This window comes from Alligator sinensis, unplaced genomic scaffold, assembly GCF_000455745.1.
Source record: "Alligator sinensis unplaced genomic scaffold, ASM45574v1 scaffold1021_1, whole genome shotgun sequence".
Classification (NCBI taxonomy): domain Eukaryota; kingdom Metazoa; phylum Chordata; order Crocodylia; family Alligatoridae; genus Alligator; species Alligator sinensis.
The window spans coordinates 897,474-916,621 of NW_005842185.1; the positions used below are offsets into that span (position 1 = coordinate 897,474).

Here is a 19,148-nt window from a genome sequence, read left to right on the forward strand (position 1 = left end):
GGGAAGTGGGCAAAACAGAATAGGATGCAGTTTAACAAAGATAAGTGCCATGTGTCACACCTAGGGAGGAAGAATCATTAACACACCTACAGCCTGGAAGGTGCCATTCTAAGTAGCACAACTGCAGAAAGGGATCTCAGAGTCATAGTCAACTCCAAAATTAATATGAGTCACCAATGTGATGAAGTAATAAGTAAAGCTAACCACACCCTTTCTTGCATTAGTAGGTATATCACAAACAGGTCTAGGGAGGTGATACTTCCCCTCTATGCAGCACTGGTTAAGCCGATACAGCGTCCAGTTTTGGGACTCACTTCAGGAGGAATGTAGATAACCTGCAAAGGGTTCAGAGGTGGGCCACCCATCTGGTTAAAGGCCTACAGGGAAAGGACCAATTGAGGGACCTGAATCTCTTCAGCCTCCGCAAGAGAAGGCTGAGAGGTGATCTTATGGCCATCTACAAACTCATCAGTGAGGGACAGCAGGAAATAGGGGATATGATGTTTACCAGGACGCTCATCAGGGTAACTACAAACAATGGCCACAAACTGAAGGAGAGCAAATTTAGACTGGACATCAGGAAAAAATTCTTTACTGTGAGGGTTGCCAAAATATGGAATATGCTCCCAAGAGAGGTGGTGCTGTCTGCCTTCCTTGGAGGTATTTAAGTAGAGATTGGACAATCACTTGGCTGGGGTCATCTGACCCCCGGACTCTTTCCTGCAGCAGAGGGTCCCCTCCAACTCTAAAATCTATGAAATTTTAGTTGAAGCCCAGGTTCACAGTGTTGTCCTCGGGATAATACTGCAACGGAAACCAACTGTTCTTATTGTAACAGCAACTGAGAAAGAATTTCCTTAAACATTCTTCCTCCCCATATTACTCAAGTTTGATCTTGTAATTAATGCACTAATGGGCATTGAAGGCTAAGGTAATCAGAGTGCAATTCCAGTTCAGCCATAGACTGTCCATGAAATATTAGATAAGTATTTCTATCTTTATGGGCCACACCTCCTCATCTCCAAAAAAGAAATTTCTCAAGGTAAATAAATTACACGGTGCACTTGGGATTAAATCCCCAAAAGACTTAAGTCTTGCCTAATTCTAAATTTGAGCACTTGAATCCAAACCAGGGATTCTCAAAATTACATTCAGCTGTGGCCTAGCTTAGGAGGTACCTGAAATTTGTAAGTGCCTATATTTTTTTTTATATTAAAGCACTGTAGGTAGCTAAAGTTTTGCTTTAGAGGAGGTCATCCACTGTCTGTGGGGCGACCTGCTGCCTGCAGCCTTTTTTATATCAGTAACTCTGAGTAAATCACTCTTCCAGAATGTGGAAGACCTATGTTGAATCATAATGCTCAATAATCATAATCATAGCAATTAAGGGCTGGAAGGGACCTTGAAAGATCATAGAGTCCAACCCCCTGCTCTGGGCAGGAATACTGCTGAGATCAAATTTGGTTGGATCATTATGTTCAACAAGTAGTCCTCAATGTCCAGTTACAATAAGGAACTGAGTGGAACTCTGCAAGGATCGGTCCTGGGTCTGGTATTGCTTAATACCACACCCAAGTATCATTTATTATTATACTAATTAATAATTTTGGGGACAGAATAGAGTGCACATTTAGCAAGTATGCAGATGATCCTACGTTGGATGGTGGCAGACACTCTGAAGGATAGGGCTAGGATTCAGAATGACCTTGACAAACTGTAGAAATGGTACAAAAATCAATCAAATGAAACACAAAGACAAGTGCAAAGTCCTGCACTTAGGATGGAACAAATTTAATTCATGTGTACAAGCTAATGAACAACTGGGTAGGCTGTAATACTGCAGAAGAGGACCTGGGGACTACAATGGACTATCGGTTGAATATGAGCCAACAGTGTGTTCTTGTTCCAAAAAAGGCAAACGCCTAACAGGTTGTATTAACCGGAGTTTCTCTTGCAAATCAAGAGAAGTGATCTTTCTGCCTTACTCAGCACTAGTGAGACATCACCAGGAGCACTGTGTCCAGTTTTGGGCCTGACACTTCAAGAGAGATGTGTAGAGATTAGAAAGGGACCAGTGGAGAGAAACACAAATTATTATAGGTCTAGGAAATAAGAATTTGGAAGAAAGGCTAAAAACACTGGGATTATTTAGTCTGGAGAAGAGAAAAAAAATCTATGGATAATTTGATAACAGTCTTAAAATACCTAAAGAATGTTTATAAACAGGATGGAGAGACACCAGTGCTGCTCAACTTATCCGTGCAAGACAGATGAGTAATGGAAGGCCAGTCTGTGGGCCAGATCCTGCAGGCCAGATCCAGTGTGGTGTCGGCACTTGCAGAGATACTGCAGCTGTAACAATTCATGCTGCCACTAATCCTACACCTTGAAATTTCTAGACCCATGGGCAGCCCCATATGTCAGATGACATGGTGCAGCTGGCAAGAGGTTGATTACCACTGAAATAAACTATTCCGTGGTTCAGGGGACAGAACTAGTACCAAGGGTCTGAAATTGGAACAAGAGAATTTGTGTAGAAGATTAGGAATAACTTTCTCACTATGAGAGTGGTAAGCATTGGAACAAGCTACCCAGATAGGTTGTGGAAGTCCATTCCTGGACGTTTTTAAGAGCAGGCTAGACAAGCACTTGACTGGGATGGTTTAGACAGGAACGGTCCTGGCTTGAGCAGGGACCGACCTAATGAAGATCCTCTACCTTACCTTTCTATCTAATTCTATCCTCCCCTGGTGGAGAAGATTCAAAGCCATGTCTCCATTCTCCCAGAAAAGCACCAAGCCATGGGCATTTATAAAAAAAATAATTTAACAAAATCACCATCTCTTTTGAATTGGCTCTTTCCCCATAGCACTCTGTCACCACTAGCTTGGTAGGATGTTCTTTTCCGCCACTCCATCATCCTCTTTTGGTTTTTTTCTCTGACTATTGATACTTGGCTATTTACCATAGTATCTGAAGATTTGATCCACAAATGTACATAGAAATGCAACATTTCACTTTGTGGTGCTCAAGTTATAGGTGTTTAGCTCTGTAGCAGAATCCACAACCCCGAGTTAAATGCTTCAGGTCCGAATACAATACATGCAGGGAATCAGACACCTCAGAAGAGAAGAGGTTCAGAGAAGGTGACATACTGATTGGAGAGCCATGTATGGTAGCCAATAGGAAACTCTAAGAACAGAGTTGTTTCTAAATCTTGTTGGTTTCAGCAGGTAAACTGGTTCCTCACTTCTGAAAGCACAACTGTTTTTTCTCACAACAATACCTTTTTCTTGATCCACCTATTCAACTGCTTTCAAAAAGGTAGGCACTACAATCATTTTTCCTGTTCACCCTCTCAGCTGGAACTCTGGAAAATCCTCTGGTTTTCCCTTAAACAGCTACCATATAGTCCAGCAGCTCTACTACTTCAGTCCTTTCTCTCACTGAGCGGTCTCATCAGACCTAATTAACAGTTGTTGTTTTTCCCTGTTCAGGTCTATATTTTCTAAAGAAAATACCTTCTTTCATCTTAAAGTCAGAGGAACAACCAACATGCTTAAATGTAATCATGAATTGTAAACTATATTGGAGCCCAAGAAAGCAACAAGCACAGTAAAATCTTTATAAGTGCCTATGTCACATAGGAACTACAGACATTTTTTCCAGTGTGCATATGCCAAACAAACTGTAAGTTACATGGCTGATATATACAGGACTTTGAAAATTGTTTTGAATACTATAAAATAGTTTTATTCTACTGTCTATACTAGTATTGCTATATCATAAGCAGGGATCCAGATTTTCTGTTCACTATGGAAAAATGGGGTAAAACCCGGATTTTCTCCTTTAAAAAAACATGGGAAATGGTGGGTTTCCCTTTGCAGGCTGGCAGAGTTCTAGCTTGCAAGGGGCTTGGGGAAACAGGAGAAGGGCGACCGGGCAGGGGGTGCCATGTGCATGTGCACATGTACGCCAGTCAACCCGGAGAGCAGCTCCAACCGGTAAGTCTGGTGGTGGGGATGGGGGCTGGGATTGAGACCCCCATAGTGAGAGGAAAAGGGAGGGAGGCAGTTGGGCAGGGCTGAGGCTGGGGTTGCTGCTCAGCCAGCACAGTGTGCGGGGCTTGGGGCCAATGTTCCCTCTAAGGAGCAGCGGTCCATGAGCGCACCGCCTCAGTCCGACGTGGGACACTTACTGAAGGGAGCCGAGGGCTGCAGGCTGGAGCTGGGGCCGGATGCTGGGGGCTGGAGGCTGGTTCCAGGGGCCGGAGGCTGGAGCCGGAAGCCAGGAGCCAGGGGCTGGGACCAGGGGCCAAGGGCTGGAGCCAGGGGCTGGTGGCTGGAGCCTGGGGCCAGGGGCTGGAGCCGGGGACCAGGGGCTGGAACCAGAGCCTGGCACAAGCTCCCCAGCTCTGGGGAAGTGCTCTGCTCCCCCACATCAGGGTCGGGGGCTGGCGTGGGCTCCGCTGGCTCCAGGGAAGTGCTCCACTCCCCAGCTCTGATGTGGGGGAGCAGAGCACTTCCCCAAGCTGGCGGAGCCCACACCAGGCTTCTGCCACTGCCTCTCCTGGGGCGTGGCCTTGAAAAGGCTGTGCGCAGCCACACTTTTAGTTGTGTGCGGCCGTGCACACCTTAGAGGAAACCTGCTTGGGGCCTAGGGCCAGAATGCGTGGTTGCAGTTTCTGGGCAGGGAATGAGAAAAGACCGGAGGCAGCTCATCTGGAGGGGAAGGGGAATTCCGGTGGGGCGTGCACTCCCAGTGGGGACAATAGGGGACACGTGGCCCCCAGATCTGTGCATGGGGCTCGCAGTTCCCACCCTGCTGCCCCTTCCCTGGGGACCTCTGCAGCCCAGTGGGTGAGACCCAGCACAGGAGGGCAGAGAAGGTCGGGGAAACTCAGTGCTGCTGCTTCAAGCCCCGCTCCACCATGTCACGACACTCGCTGCCCACCCAGCAGCAGCAGGGGTGTTACTACAGATTTGTGTCCTTCACTGCTGCTGGGTGGGCAGGGGGTGCCTTGCAATGGCAGCGCAGAGCTCCCAGCAGCAGCAACAAGCTTCCCCACCCAGTCCTGCTCTGTCCTGCCACGCCAGGTCCCAGCCACTGGGTTGCAGAGGCCCCAAAGTAAGGGAAGCAGGGCGGGAAGCCTGAGCCCGCAGCCCACACCTTTCCCCCACTCCCAACAGGCTCTGCTCTGGCCATGCTGCCCATGGGGGGAGGAGGAATCTTGCTCTGAGTTCTGCTCCACCGCAGCAGCCATCACCTCCCGTAGGCAGCAGCCAGGGTTCAGGTCCTGCTGCGGGGGCAAGGGGCTACAGACCCAAGTCCCTGACCCCGAAGCCCTTGCAGCTAGGGATCCCCTACAGTAAGGTGGGGGGAGCAGGGGGCTGTGGGTGGGGAGTGAGGGGCAATGGATTGGGCAGGACAGCGGCATAGCATATCAGGGCCGCTCAATGCCACAAAGCAGTTGGACCTGAATCCTGGTGAGCAAAGGGAACAGGGGGAGTTCTGATTTTCCATGATAAAAAACCCAAAATCAAACGCCCACAGTTATAGGTATTTAAAATGTATTTTATTATACTGATTGAGGCACTGGTAGACTTGCAAACATTGTAAATATATCAAAAAACCATTGTGTTCAGCTGATATATATATATAGATATAGATATAGATATATATCTCTATATAGCTGCAGTGGTGTTTCATTTTTTTAAAAAAATCACAAAAATATGGATTTTAGGGTTTTTAATGAGATTTTGCCATTTTTATTAAAGAATTTGTGATTTTTAAACAGAGAAAACAGGATCCCTGATCATAAGAAATAGTTTTCACATACTAGAAACTTAATAGTATTAGATTTCAAAATTAAAGTAGCAATTTTACTTATAGTAGGAAAAAAATTAAATTTATCATAGAATTTTTCCTTTGGTTATAATCCCACAAAAAAAGCTAAACTGGAACATATTAAATCCCCTCTGAGGTGGTTTAACAAAATTTGCCAATGTGTAACAACAACAACAAGGAAAACATGTTGAGATGAAAGGCCATATGTTTTAATTGTGAAAGATGTTCTGAAGTAGGCACACTCACTACCTGCTGTTATCTGGCAACAGTATTAAAGCACCTGAAGTAACAATGCAGGTCTCTTTGTTAATTATCAGTTTTCAGATGAAAGAAAGATCTTGATTTTTTTTTTCTTTTAACTTCTTGGCAAGAACAAGTCTAGAACTTCCAGTACAAAGCAATCATGTTTTCTTCATTATCATGTCATGTTGAGAAGTTTCTGACTATCTGCTCCTGGGGTTAAGCAATGTCTCATGAAAATGCTTATGTCAGATGTTTGTACCGCAACTCATTATGTGGGCAATTCTAAAGTCAGGTATGAAAGTACACACAAAAAATAACCTGCAGTTTTGATGAGAGCTCCGTGTTTATATGCATCAATGCCTCTGCTCTCCTAACTGAACACTGCTTGCAACCCGTCATTTTCAAAGGACAAAAACAAATGCCATATCATTCTTATTAAAAATGAATGCAACACCCTCTTCTAACAATACCTATTACTTTATCTATCTATCTACTATACCATTAGTTGTAAGACTAATAAAGCTAGTCAGCAGGCTAGCACTTTAATGAAATAGACACTGAGTTCCTGGAAGGAACACCTGTGGTTCAGACTCTAACACCTCAGATCAAATGTGAGCTTTCTTCTGGTTGCTGAGCAGTAAGTTTTTCTGGATCTTGATCAAACAAGCTCCCAAGGAAGGAGTAGGTAATAATATGGTGCAAAATATTGCAGTGTGTGGGAGGGTGGGTGGGGGAGTAGAGCAGAACGTGGGGGAAAAAATTAAATTGACAGCTTTTACAATTAGGTCAGTTGAACAGCAAGACAAACTCACAGCAATTCTCCTCAATAAGCAGCAATATAATCAGGCATATATTAATCATCATTAAAAAAACAACACTCATCAACATAATAAATATTTTCATAGAATGTAGCAAATTTCTAGTCTTACACAGATATTTTCAATTCTGTTCCCTTTCTGCAGCTGAGCAATCAAGTTACATATGACTGAATAAATATACCCCAAGGGCTATCGAATGAAAACGAGGCCCAACATGCTGAGCATCAGAAAAGCAGAAACTAATCAGCAAAGCTTCTCTTCTCTAGTGTCCCACTGCCTAATAGATCTAATTGTTGTTTACTCTCTGTGCCTTAAGGCAAATGGATGAAGAAGTGACAAACTGGCTTCCTCTCTTTAGGACAATTGAAAATTTCCTACTCACTGTCCCTTTTCACTTAACCCCAAAATTTCTCAACTCAAAGTCTACCACTAAAAACAACCTTGTTTCTTAATCCTGGTGAGAGCTCTTTTGGGCAGGTTTTATGATCCAAGGGAACATCTTACCTAATTTGGGCAGGGAATAGGGCACTTTAAAGTAGTCTTCATAAAATTCAATGAGTCTCCTTGTAATATTTAGAGCATAGTCTCCAGATCCTCTTCTGATTGCATCCGGCCTGGCATACAATCTCACCTGACAAAAAACAGAACAAGAGCATGGTCATTTCAGCACCCACATTTTAAAACTATCCTAATCGCAGAGATGATCTATTCTAAGGTTGTGGGGGGAAGTGGTAGGTGGAGGTTAGTCTCTACTGCATGTTTCTCAATACTGTGGCTGAGGAACTTGCGCAATTAAGGTAACAAAGTTGGGAAAGTCACAGTCCCCTAACTGCTTGTGTTGCCAAAGAAAAGACTTAACATTCCTTGTATCAAAATAAATATTCAAAGCAATCACTTACATGTGTTTGCTAGAGATATGATGGTAGAGTGGATTAGTATAATGGTTCTCTGCCTACTCAGAATACAGGCAGGATGCAATGGCGCAGTAGGAGAGAAGTTCATGGTTTGTTAAAGGCACATTATATCAAGCCCTGAAAGTATTATAGGCTGGATAAAAAATATAATTCCTTTTTCCTCCTTTTCTCTGGCACTGACACAGTTACCCTTGATTAACAAACTATGATCACAAAAGCAACCATTTATAAGATCATTCATGTACAATTAACCATTAACACTCCTAAAGCCACCTACGACAGCTCCAGGCCCCTTTTTCATAATGCAGTAAGAAAAAGCTACTCATATTTACTCAATTCAGTTTTGTATTGAATGCAATTCAGTTTTGTATTGAATTGCATTCAATACAAAACTTTTCAGTTCTTTAACTGCATACATCAAAGTAGAACAACCATTCCTTCAATAACCACCCTTTCTAATTAAGGGCTGAAGTATGGCTAACTCTTGAACATATGAAGGCAGCTACTTCAATATCCCCAGAAGTGCACTGACCACAGCTCCCTGCCTTTCAGTCTCTTCATTGCAAAGACCATGAATCATCCAGCTCCACTAAGCTTTACAAAGAGGATCACAGAGGAGGGTCACAGAGGAGGAGCAAGTACCTCTTCACTTACAAATGGATCTGGTCCACAACAGAAAGAAGTGCATTATCGGAACCAGGGCTGGAAATACAATCCCCTGCTGAAGGCAGGATCATCCCTGACTAAACTATACCAGCCAAGTGTCTGTCCATCCTGCCCTTGAAAGTTTCCAGAGATGGAAATTCTACAACTTCTCAAGGTAGCCTGTTCCAATGCTTGACCACCTTCACAGGAAGAAAGTTCTTTCTAATCTCCACGCTAAATTTCCTCTGCTGTGGCTTGAGGCCACTGCTCATAGCCCGACCCCTACAGCCACAGAGAGAAGCCCATCTCTATCCTCTGTATCATTGCCCATCAGGTATTTAAAGACTGTTATCAAATCCCCTCATTCTCCACTTCTCCAGATTAAATAATCCTGGCTCTCCCAGCCTTTCTTCGTAAATCATGCTTCTCAGGCCTCTACTCATTTTTGTTTTTCTCTGCTGGGCTCTTTTCAGTCTGTTCACATCTTTCTTGAAAAGTGGGGCTCAAAACTAGACACAATACAGTACTCCAGTAAGGCCTCACCAGAGTGGCAGAATCACTTCCCTTTAGGGGTGCACTGATAGAGAATTTTTGGGCCGATACTGACGGACAATTTTTAACAAGCCATATCAGCTGATACTGATCCAATTCCAATATGCAGGCAGGCAGCATGGAGAGCAGTGTTCAGCTGGTAAATCTGTTGTGGGATAAGGGGTGAGGGAGAGAAGGGGTGTGGGAGGAGCAAATTGAGGCCCCCATGGTGAGGGAGGGAGTGGGGCAGGGGCAGGTGCAGATGCTGCACAGCTGGGATGGAGCAGGAGACAGAGCCACAAGCAGCTCATCCAGGAGGCGCAGGGAGGGGAGGCGGCTCCTGCTGCTGTATGCACCCCAGGAGGGCATGCAGATCTGCTGGTAAGAAAGGGCGGGCTGCTGCTGCGGGGTGGGGCTGGAGCGGTGCCAGCACTGGGAGGGGCTACAGTGAATTTTGGGGTGGCTTCAACCCCCACCCCCATAGTCTACTCCCAGCGCCACCACCTGCCCAAAGCACAGCTCAGCCCAGCCCCATACTGGGAAGAGCCCACCCCCGGATGAGCTGCTAGCAGCTCATCCCCTGCTCCATCCTGGCTGTGCAGTGCCTGCCCCTGCCCCAGCCCCTCCCTCACAGCAGGGTCCCAGATCTGCCCCCCTACCCCCCACCCCACCATGCCCCTTCCCTCACAACAGACTTACCAGCTGGACCTGGCTGCTCCCCACACTGCTGTGCTGTGGCTGCACATGCATGGGGCATTTAATCAGTGGCATTATCGGGCACATCAGCCAAAAAAAGCCAATTGCTGATACAGTAAATTTTCCTTATATTAGTGCTGATCCAATACGGAGCCAATGCATTGGTACACCTCTACTTCCCTTGGTTTACAAGTGACTTCCTGTCAATACAATCCAGCATACTATTGGCCTTTTTTGTAACGAGAGCACACCGCTGGCTAATATTCAGCTTCTGGTATACCATAAGCCAGAGGTTGCCAACTCCTGGGATGCAAACGGTTAGCTATCAGTCTGCTGGAGGGTTGGCTGCCAGACTGGAAGTCTGGAAGTGACCAGCATACTGCAGAGCTGCAGCCAACCCTTTTTTACTGAGTATAAAGTATGTACTTCTGGACTGCAGTATGCCGGTCCTCAGTTTGCTGGTCTGCAGTCACTTCCAGTCTGCGATCTAAAAAGGTTGAGAACCCCTGCTGTAACCCCAAAGACCTTCTCTGAAGTACTGCAACCTAGCCAGGCATACCCGTCTGTTTGGGCATACTCCGGGAGTGCTCCGGGAGTGCGGGAAGGGGAACGCTTTAATTAAGTAGTTCCAAGAGCCACTCTAATTAAACTGCCTGGAGCATCACATGTCCCACACTGAAAAATGGCAGCAGGGGTACTTTAACTAAAGCTTAAATGAGCTTTAAAGAGCCCCTGCCGCCATTTTACAGCGCAGGGATGCCAGCACACATGACGCTGGATTCTGCTGAAGCGCAGTAACTGCCACACCCAAACAGGCTCAATTAATCGAGTCTGCTCCGATGCACTGTAATTACAGTGCATCAGAGCATCCTTGCTGTACATGTATAGGTGCCCTTTTTGTCTAGGCAATTATTCTGTCCCAAACGCAGCACTGTGCGCTTGTCTTCGTAGAATTTCATTTGTTTGATTGTGGACCATTTTTCCAGTCTGCCCAGGTCATTCTGGATCCTAGTACTGCCCCGCAGAGCATCTGCAATTCCATCCAACTTGGTGTCATTTGTAAGTTTGCTAAGCATATATTCAGTCCCATCATCCTAATCATTAATGAACATGTTGAACATGACCAGACTCGGACAGACCCCTGAGCAACCCCTCCATTATGCCACTGATATTCACTGAGCACAATAATCCAACCAGTTTCTCATCCACTTTAAAGTATTTTTGTCTAGTTTGTATTTCCTTAGCTTGTTAATGAGAATGTTGCGGGACACAGTGTCAGAAGCCTTGCTAAAGTCAAGACACATCACATCCTTTGCTCTCCCCCACTTGCAGAGGCTGTCATCTTACCATAGAAGGAAAACAGGTTGGTCAGGCATGACTTGGCCAGCCTCATTTATGGTGGCTGCAAGTCAGGAGCCAAGGATAGCTCTGGACTTGTAAAGAAGAGGAGCCAGGGTGATGAGGTATTTTTGTACATTGGCATACTCAGAATATTTAAGGCTGAGTTTTCAAGTCCCAATCATCATGTGTTCAGGAAGTTCAAAAAGGGAGTTCAGGAAGTTGAAAGAGACTAAAACCAAACCCAGAATACATCATCTTTTAGAAGAAGAAACGTGGTCAGGTGACTAGGCCTTTGGGAGACCTATGTTCAGTTTACTACCACAGACCTCTTCTGTGATCCTGGACATGTCACTTTATTTCTGTTCCTCAACTCTCCATTTTGGACCAGAAAAACTGGTCTCCCTCTGAGGCAGAAGAAAACTGGGACATTTCATGGAAAAAGAAGGGAAAAACAATAACCCACCAGACTATAACCTCATAGCTGCTCCATGTCCTTGGGATGTGAGTGACCCAAATTAAAGTCTCTGGTTTGAATCAGTGGACCACATCCCAGTCCCTCTAGGTGCATTTACACGTGCATTTAGTTACAACTAAATTTACTGTACAGTAAGTGAGTTAGGGTAAATGTGTACACATGCAGGGACCTGGCACTAAATTTAGTGCTCATTCCCTCCAACCTTGCTATGTGCCCCTGGGGCCACTGGGGAGCTCCCAGGTCTGGTGCCAGCTGCCAGCACCTGGCAGCCATGTTTGAAGCCAGCCCCAGCTGCCAGCACTTGGCAGAATAAGCAGGAGGAAGAAAAAAATATTTGGGTGGGCTGAGCATGTGCACAACCCCCCCCTCCCCCTGAAGCAGGTAAGTCTGTAGGGGAAGGGGCGGGGGGAGAGGGAAGGGTTATGAGGGGCAGATTGAGGCCCCCATGGTGAAGGAAGGAGTGGGGCAGAGGCAGGAGCTGAGGCGAATGGGGATCCAGGGATGAGGCAGATCATGGAAGGGCTGAACCCCAGATGGCTTGTCCGGGGGTGGGGAGGGGGGGGAGACTCCCACCACTGTGTGCACCCTGGGGGGGAGGGGGCAAGGTTATGTGCCCCCCTGATCCGTGTACGGTACAGAGGCAGACTGCCATTGCGTGCTGGGCTCTGCACTCCACTGCCACTGCCTCTGGAGCCGTGCGACACCATGTGCATCCCACAGCTGGGCAGGCGAGGACACGGTGCAGCCCAATGGCAGCAGGTACGTGATGTTGCATGGCTCCAGAGGCAGCAGCAGCAGGGCGCAGAGCCTAGCCCCCAGAGACAGCTTGCCTCAGACCTGCACACCGATTGGTTAGGGGGGCAGAGACCACCTGTCTGCCCAATGCATGTCCTCCCAAGGGCCCCTGCCACCTTGTAGATGCTGCCACCAGCAACGCTGATGAGGGGGCCACTCTCCTGGGCCTCCAGCCCCACCATCTCTGGGTCCATCGCACCAGCCAAAACTGGTGTCAGCACCTAGTGCAGCAGGACTGGGATGAGGAGCAGTGGCTCGATGCCTTTTGGATGACACTGGCATGAGCCAGGCCATCCCCACTGACACCAACCTGGCTATGGCGCTGCTCCAGCTGGCCAGGCCTGTTGGCCCGTCGTATGTGGGGCACTTTTTTGGCATAAGCAAGGCCAGCGCTGGGGGGCCATCCTGGAAGTGCATGGCACCCTCCAGACAAGGTTCCTTGGGTGAATTTGATATCTTTTATTAGACCAACCCAAATGGTTGGAGAATAGTTATTAAGCAAGCTTTCGGGTTCAAAAACCCTTCATCAGGCTAAGGGTTTTTGAACCCAAAAGCTTGCTTAATAACTATTCTCCAACCATTTGGGTTGGTCTAATAAAAGATATCAAATTCACCCAAGGAACCTTGTCTGCCTATGTCCTTAGACCAACACGGCTACAACCTAAACCCCTACAACATGGATGGCACCCTCCAGGACATGCTGGCAGACACCATTCTCTATGTCAGCAACCTCCAAACGGCAGTGGCAGGGCTGTCTTGTGCGGATGCTGGCAGACCCCATTCTCTATGTCCGCAACCTCCAAGCGGCAGTGGCAGGCTTCTGTGCAGGGCGCTGGACAGCACCCACATCCCAGTAACCTTCCTGCCCCACAGAAGGCAACCCTATTATAGCCGCAGGGGGTCATGAACCACCAGGGGACCATCACATGTAAGCACTGGCTGGGCAGGCAGCGTGCATGACACCTGCATGTTGACGAACTCTGGACTAGGTGTGCTGGTGGAAATTCTAACCTGGACCCAAAAAAGTTGCTTCAAAATCAATATGCCCTCTGCAACAAACGGGCATTGTTTATATATTTAATGGCTATAACTGAATGTATATCCCCTCTCCCTAAAATACAAAAGAGCCTCAGCCATTATGGATTTTAATCTGCACTATGACACCCCTAACAATGCCCAAGCCCTGCAAAGCTTTTCCTGAGCTGGGGTGCTTGAAAAAAGATCAACATTTTGGGGGGAAAATGGAAAATTTCACCTAGGTTTATAGTTTTTTTTGGCATAAATTTGAAATGGCAGATTTGGAAATGTTTCTCCTAGCTCTATTCTAGGTCTAAAATTTTTGATGGGCTCTTCAGCTTCAGTTTCAGTGGAGGCAGGAGCCAGAGCTGTTCTTTTCTCCCAAACACATTATATAAAGTTAAGTAGTTTCCAATCAGTACTGAATGACACTAAACCTGGGCTGCCCTCAGAGAAATACTATACCCATGAATTCTACTTTAAACTCATTGTCTCTGTTTTAGATGCTCAGAATTATTGCTTTTCTTTAAATTGATATAGGTGTTTCTTTAATTTTGTATCAGTGTCTGGTTACAAACTCACTGTGTATAATCACTCATATATGGTTGTCATTTTGTAAAGTCATGTAAAACAGATAACCTAATGTAACCTAATGATTCGTGTAATAAAGCAGAGTATTCATAATCACTACCTAAAAAATGTACACAATTATCTGAGTCTATATAAGTCACTATTTATAGATATTGTTTCTTTCCAGTAAAAGTAAATGGCAGTCATACATATCTCCTGTATCCTATCTGCTGATTTCAAGAAAAAGTTAAGTTGCTAAAAAAACAAATATTAGCCTCAGAGATGCTGATCCTGAAACCCTATAGTTTATGGAATGAATATAAAAAAAAATTTAAAAATATTAGCTTGCTGATGAACAGTTTTTTGTGTCATTAAACCATCATACACAATTTTGCATAATTGCTTTACTGGCACAGTTGACTCTATCAACAAATTATAATAAAGGTCAGCCAGCCAGGTATATGAAAAAAGCACACAGGTTGACAATTGGCAAACATAGCACACTATATGAGACAAAGAACATTATAAGGGCATTAAAATAACAGTACAAAAATGCACAAAGAGACTGGTACAGTGGATAGATACTTTGGACATCTCTGATCTACTACAGAGTTCTTGCAAGTCCATGGGCAAGTACTATGAAAGACTAATGCAAAATATACACATCTACATCCACAATGGACCTGAAAAGTCCCTACCTGATTGCTACCCAGTGGTGTAACGAGCAGAGCTGCCATTTGGGGCAAACCCTGTGGGGGGCAGGCAGTTCTAAGAACAGGGGTGAGGGGCATGGGTTCTGAGAGTGGAGGACAGGAATGGCATAGATTGAGGTAGGCCCAGGTTCCAAGAGGAGGGGGAGGAATGAGATCTAAAACCAGGGGCAGCAAGTACTGGATCCAAGCCAGGGGAAGCACATGAATGGGTTCTAGGGGGACAGAGGGGGCAACACTCTTACCCACACCAGGCAGTCCACAGTCACAGATGAACTACTGGTGTGCATGCTCAGCCCACCCTGGATGTTGCTTTGAAAGCAGCAACAGCAGCCAGGACTGTTTTGTAGTTCCTGGCATGGCAATGGGGGTGGGCAGCAATTTCGGCACCTCTTCTAATTTGGTGCCAGGGGTGGGTGTCCCTTACCCACCCCTAGTTATGCTGTTGCTGCTACCTTAAGTAAAAGTACTTAAACTTTATTGACTCCTTGTCTTTTGACTTAAAAGTTGCCCAGGTGCCTACAGTTGCACTGCATGTATGCCTCAGTGTTGACAGGGGTAAGCAGTTCAACATCCAGTTGCTTGAGGAAGCTTAAGGCAGCAGTTTCACAGAACATATAGCTACAGCATTTGCCCAGGATGTCGGAGATTTCCCCTCTACCTGAAGAGACTCAAACCCACATGCCCCAAAAGAATGCCCTAACCTTCAGACTGTAAGCTATTCTGACATGGAGCACACATCCCTCCTTTTGTAGCTATGGCACTGTGCAAAAAGAATTCAAGATCCATTGGACCATAGAGAATATAGGAGAAGGAATATGACTGTAGCTTAATGGCCAACAGCACTCGCCTCTCAAGGGGAGAGTCTTGGGCTCCAGTCAATGCTCTCACAATTGTTTCTATGCTTTATCCAATGGACTCTTTAATGTAAGGAGATTAAAGTACAGAAGGGCTGAGAATTCAGACTCAGTTCTGTCCTCAGCATTTCCTATCAGCTAGCTATAGGAAAGGCAACATGAGCATACAGACTTCAGCCTGTACCGTACTCAGGCTTCTGGATGTTATGAATCCCATTCTGAAGCATCTGTCTTTCCCCATATGCTATAGAGGAAGGAAATGCACCTAACACACAATCCTGGATTCTACTCCAGGGTCCAGATATCCAAGTGTCAGCCATTAAGAAACCTAAATTTTAGGTGCCTAAAGTTCTTTCTTGGATCTTACCTTCAGGTTCTCTGTGCCTTAGTCCCCTGCCTGTAAAATGGGGTTATACTACTTCCCTACCTCACAGGAGGTATGATGAGGATAAATATATACGTGTGTAATACATTCAAGATGTATGCCCAGATTATCCAGTACAGTAATAGGGTGAATAAATACATAAGATAGAAGGAAGAAAATTAATAGATGGGATCTGTTTCTTTAGCATAAACAGCACTGTTCACATTTCATTTTGAAATGCAAAAAGCCACGTTTACTTTCATAACTAAATAGGCTAGACTGAACAATAACATGTAATTATTATGCACATTCCTGCAGGCTCTTTGATAATTACACTAAGAGCTTGATTTTCTACATTAATTTAAATAGAACCAAGTACAGAAGAATTTGCAGGGATGGACCCAAGTATAAATAAAAGTAATTTGCATGTAATCTGCTTTCTGCCTTAAAAGATAAATAGTATCGTAGTTAGCAGCATAATTCACCCTTGCCTGCAATGGCACAACCAGTGTATATGAAAGCTGCTCACAAGAGTAAAGATTTGCAGGACCTACACCTACTTTACAATTACATTACTTTCACCTTCCTCCATCCATCATGTGTATTTTTGTCTACTTTAGGTCCTTGTCCTACAGTTTCACAAATGACTTTGGACCAGATTCCAATGTGTTAGAAAGCAATGGAAGGTGGGAAGCTAACATCTTTAAAAATTTAAGTCCTATACCCCTATAAGTTTGCCCATTTTGGACTGCAGAATTAGGTCCATGCTGTGGTTTCTTTGGTAGCAGATATGTGTGCAAAGCAGAACTGTTATGCACAATGTTTTTGCATGACTAGCAAGTACATAAAACACACATTAAAATAATGCTATGTAAGCACTCAAAAATAAGGAAAGACCAGAACTAAGTTTGCTTGAGCAACTTTAATTGGCTTCTTGTGTGCACATTATGATATAATCTTTAGTTAGAAGATCACACACTACTGTTTTGCTACAGAATTATCATTTAAATAAACGTTTGGGGTCAGATTTTATTTACCAAACACCATTCAAACTTTGCACTGAATAAAAAAATGTATTGACTTGCTCCTTGGTAGATAAAGAGTTCTCTCACTACAGTACCCAAGCACTTCACATCCATTAATGAAGTTTCTTACACAAGGAAAACCCTTTTGAAAATCAGGTGGCATTGTGTCCCAGGGGTACACAAGCAGAGGTCCTGGAGCACCCTCCCATGGCGGGGTGTGAGGTAGGGCTGACCCGCCCAAAGAAAGAAATGAAAAGCCCTGAAAAGAAGGCACACTTACCGTTTCTAGGAGAAGCAGAGCCCTGTTGGCCCGGCGTGGTTCATCAGCTGCTTTTATTGCTGGTTGGGAATGGCGCCGGCAGATGAAGTCATCAAAAACCACCGCCCAGCTGATTTAAAAGCCAGGCAGGGAAATGGAAGTGGGGGCAGCAACAGTGGAGCCAGAAGGTGAAGCTGCTCCCCAGGCTGCACATCAGCCATGTTGGCAGCTCGGCAACGGGTCAGACAGGGACCCACAGGACGGGTCCCGGCTCCATTAAAAGAAGTACCCACCCGGCTGGGCAGGGCAGCCAAGGAGGACGGCGTCAAGGGATCACAAGAACCACAGACACCAGCTCCATGAGTGGAGTGGGCTGAGGCCTGTACCCTGAATATTCCTTTCTTCTCTTTTATTTGTTAATTTCGAAGGGCGCACAGAGCCCAGACCAGGGAAGGAATCTTCAAGTGACCCCGGGTCAAGAGGAAGAGTTGAGGCAACATAGCGGACTGCGATGCCTCCAAGGGAGAGCAGATGCAGTGATGAGGTTGGTCCCATACCCTGCAGTCATCCAGGGTAACGGGGCGCCAAGGGACAGGCAAGGAGAGAAGAGAGCAGGCGAGAACATCAAAGGGGACAGGCTGGTGACCCATCATTCAGCTGTCCTGAGGGCTGGCATATGGCTGGGGTGTAGGGGATATGAAGCCCCAAGAACGCCCACAAAGGGCAGCACTCGGTCTGCGAGTCAGTGAGGAGGAGCCCCACCACTGAAGAAAAGAAGATCAAGTCATAGCAGGCAAGTGTCAGGACCTCCCTTGGGGGTGAACGCAACCCAACACACAGGCCCTGGGGACATACCCCGCAGCCGGAACTGGGTGTGCGCTTTAAGGTCACTAGAGAGCACATATATGAGACCAGGCTGGTACACATCGTTATCCCTGCTGGGCAACAGAAGAACAGAGAGATTAAGGCCAAAATTGTCCACTAGTTTTGCCTACCATCTTGACTTGCCTAACTTCTGGTTTTCTACAGTACTTAGCAATTTTATAGCACTTCTGTTCAAAAGGCAGGTTTCAATCAATTCTAATTGTAGCCGTGAGTACGCAGCACATCTGTAAGTCTGGCCCAGTGGTCTCATATTAGGCACCCAGAAAATGAAGCGCACACAAATCGGGGTCAACTGTGAATGTTTTGGCTTAAGTGACTTGTCCAGCACCACACAGTACCACCATTCCCTAAGGGTGCAGACGCACATAACAGAAGAACTGTTCCAAGAATGTCACTGATTGGCATGAACGCTGCATACCCCCAGAAGCTGGGGAGGGGCACGGTGAGCTCCTGCAGGCAGCGGTGCTGTTGGCGGCGGCAAGCGAGGAGCAACCACAGGTGGCTGTGGCACTTTTAGCGGCGGCTGGGGGGGGGCAGCGCTAGCACTTTAGCAAAATCTGGAGGTGCTTGAGTGTGTAAGGGGGTTGCCTGGACACCTGTATCTGGGTTCTCAAGGGCTAGATGCTGCATGGAGCTGCCAAAGAATTCTGTCTTTAAAAGGAATTTTCCTACAAAAGTCAATCAATTACTTCCATTGTCTGCAACTGAACCTGATCCCTGTCATCCCAAGCTAAATATGTGGGGGGCGGGCGGCATGCTCAGATGGGTGATGGGGTGCCTGAAAGCTACTCAAATAGTCACCCCTGCTTTGGTGACTATTGACATAGTCAGGGTGGAACAGGGTGTGCAGGGTAGAACATGTGGGGCAGGGCAGGTAGCAGGGGTACAGGGGCACGAAGGCTGAGAAACAACTAACTAGTAATGGGCCAATTCACCAAGCTGACAAGCATTGTTTTTCTCACCCATCAACTGACAGGTGTTTACAAGTTAAAAGATACAACCACCCACTTGCCCACCAACATCAAAGCCCCCTATGGAACCCAGAATCAGGGGTCCAGACAGACTCCAACCTAATCACCTCTCCACCCCCGCCTCAAATCAGCCTGCAGTGCTTTGGAGTAGGGCCCACTGCCAGAAATCAAAATGACTTCAGGGA

The 19,148-nt window shown here is 46.1% G+C and overlaps 1 protein-coding gene across 1 annotated transcript in view; it reads right to left on the reverse strand.

Moving 5' to 3' along the window:
* The window catches only part of TRHDE (thyrotropin releasing hormone degrading enzyme), a gene marked incomplete at its 5' end in the record, with an annotated part of 328,250 nt that overhangs the window by 263,545 nt on the left and 45,557 nt on the right, over nucleotides 1-19,148 (reverse strand). Inside the window, one exon of the mRNA XM_006026252.3 lies at nucleotides 7,413-7,539. Coding sequence (XP_006026314.1) covers nucleotides 7,413-7,539 — 127 coding nt within the window. The remainder of the gene's footprint in view (nucleotides 1-7,412; nucleotides 7,540-19,148) is intronic.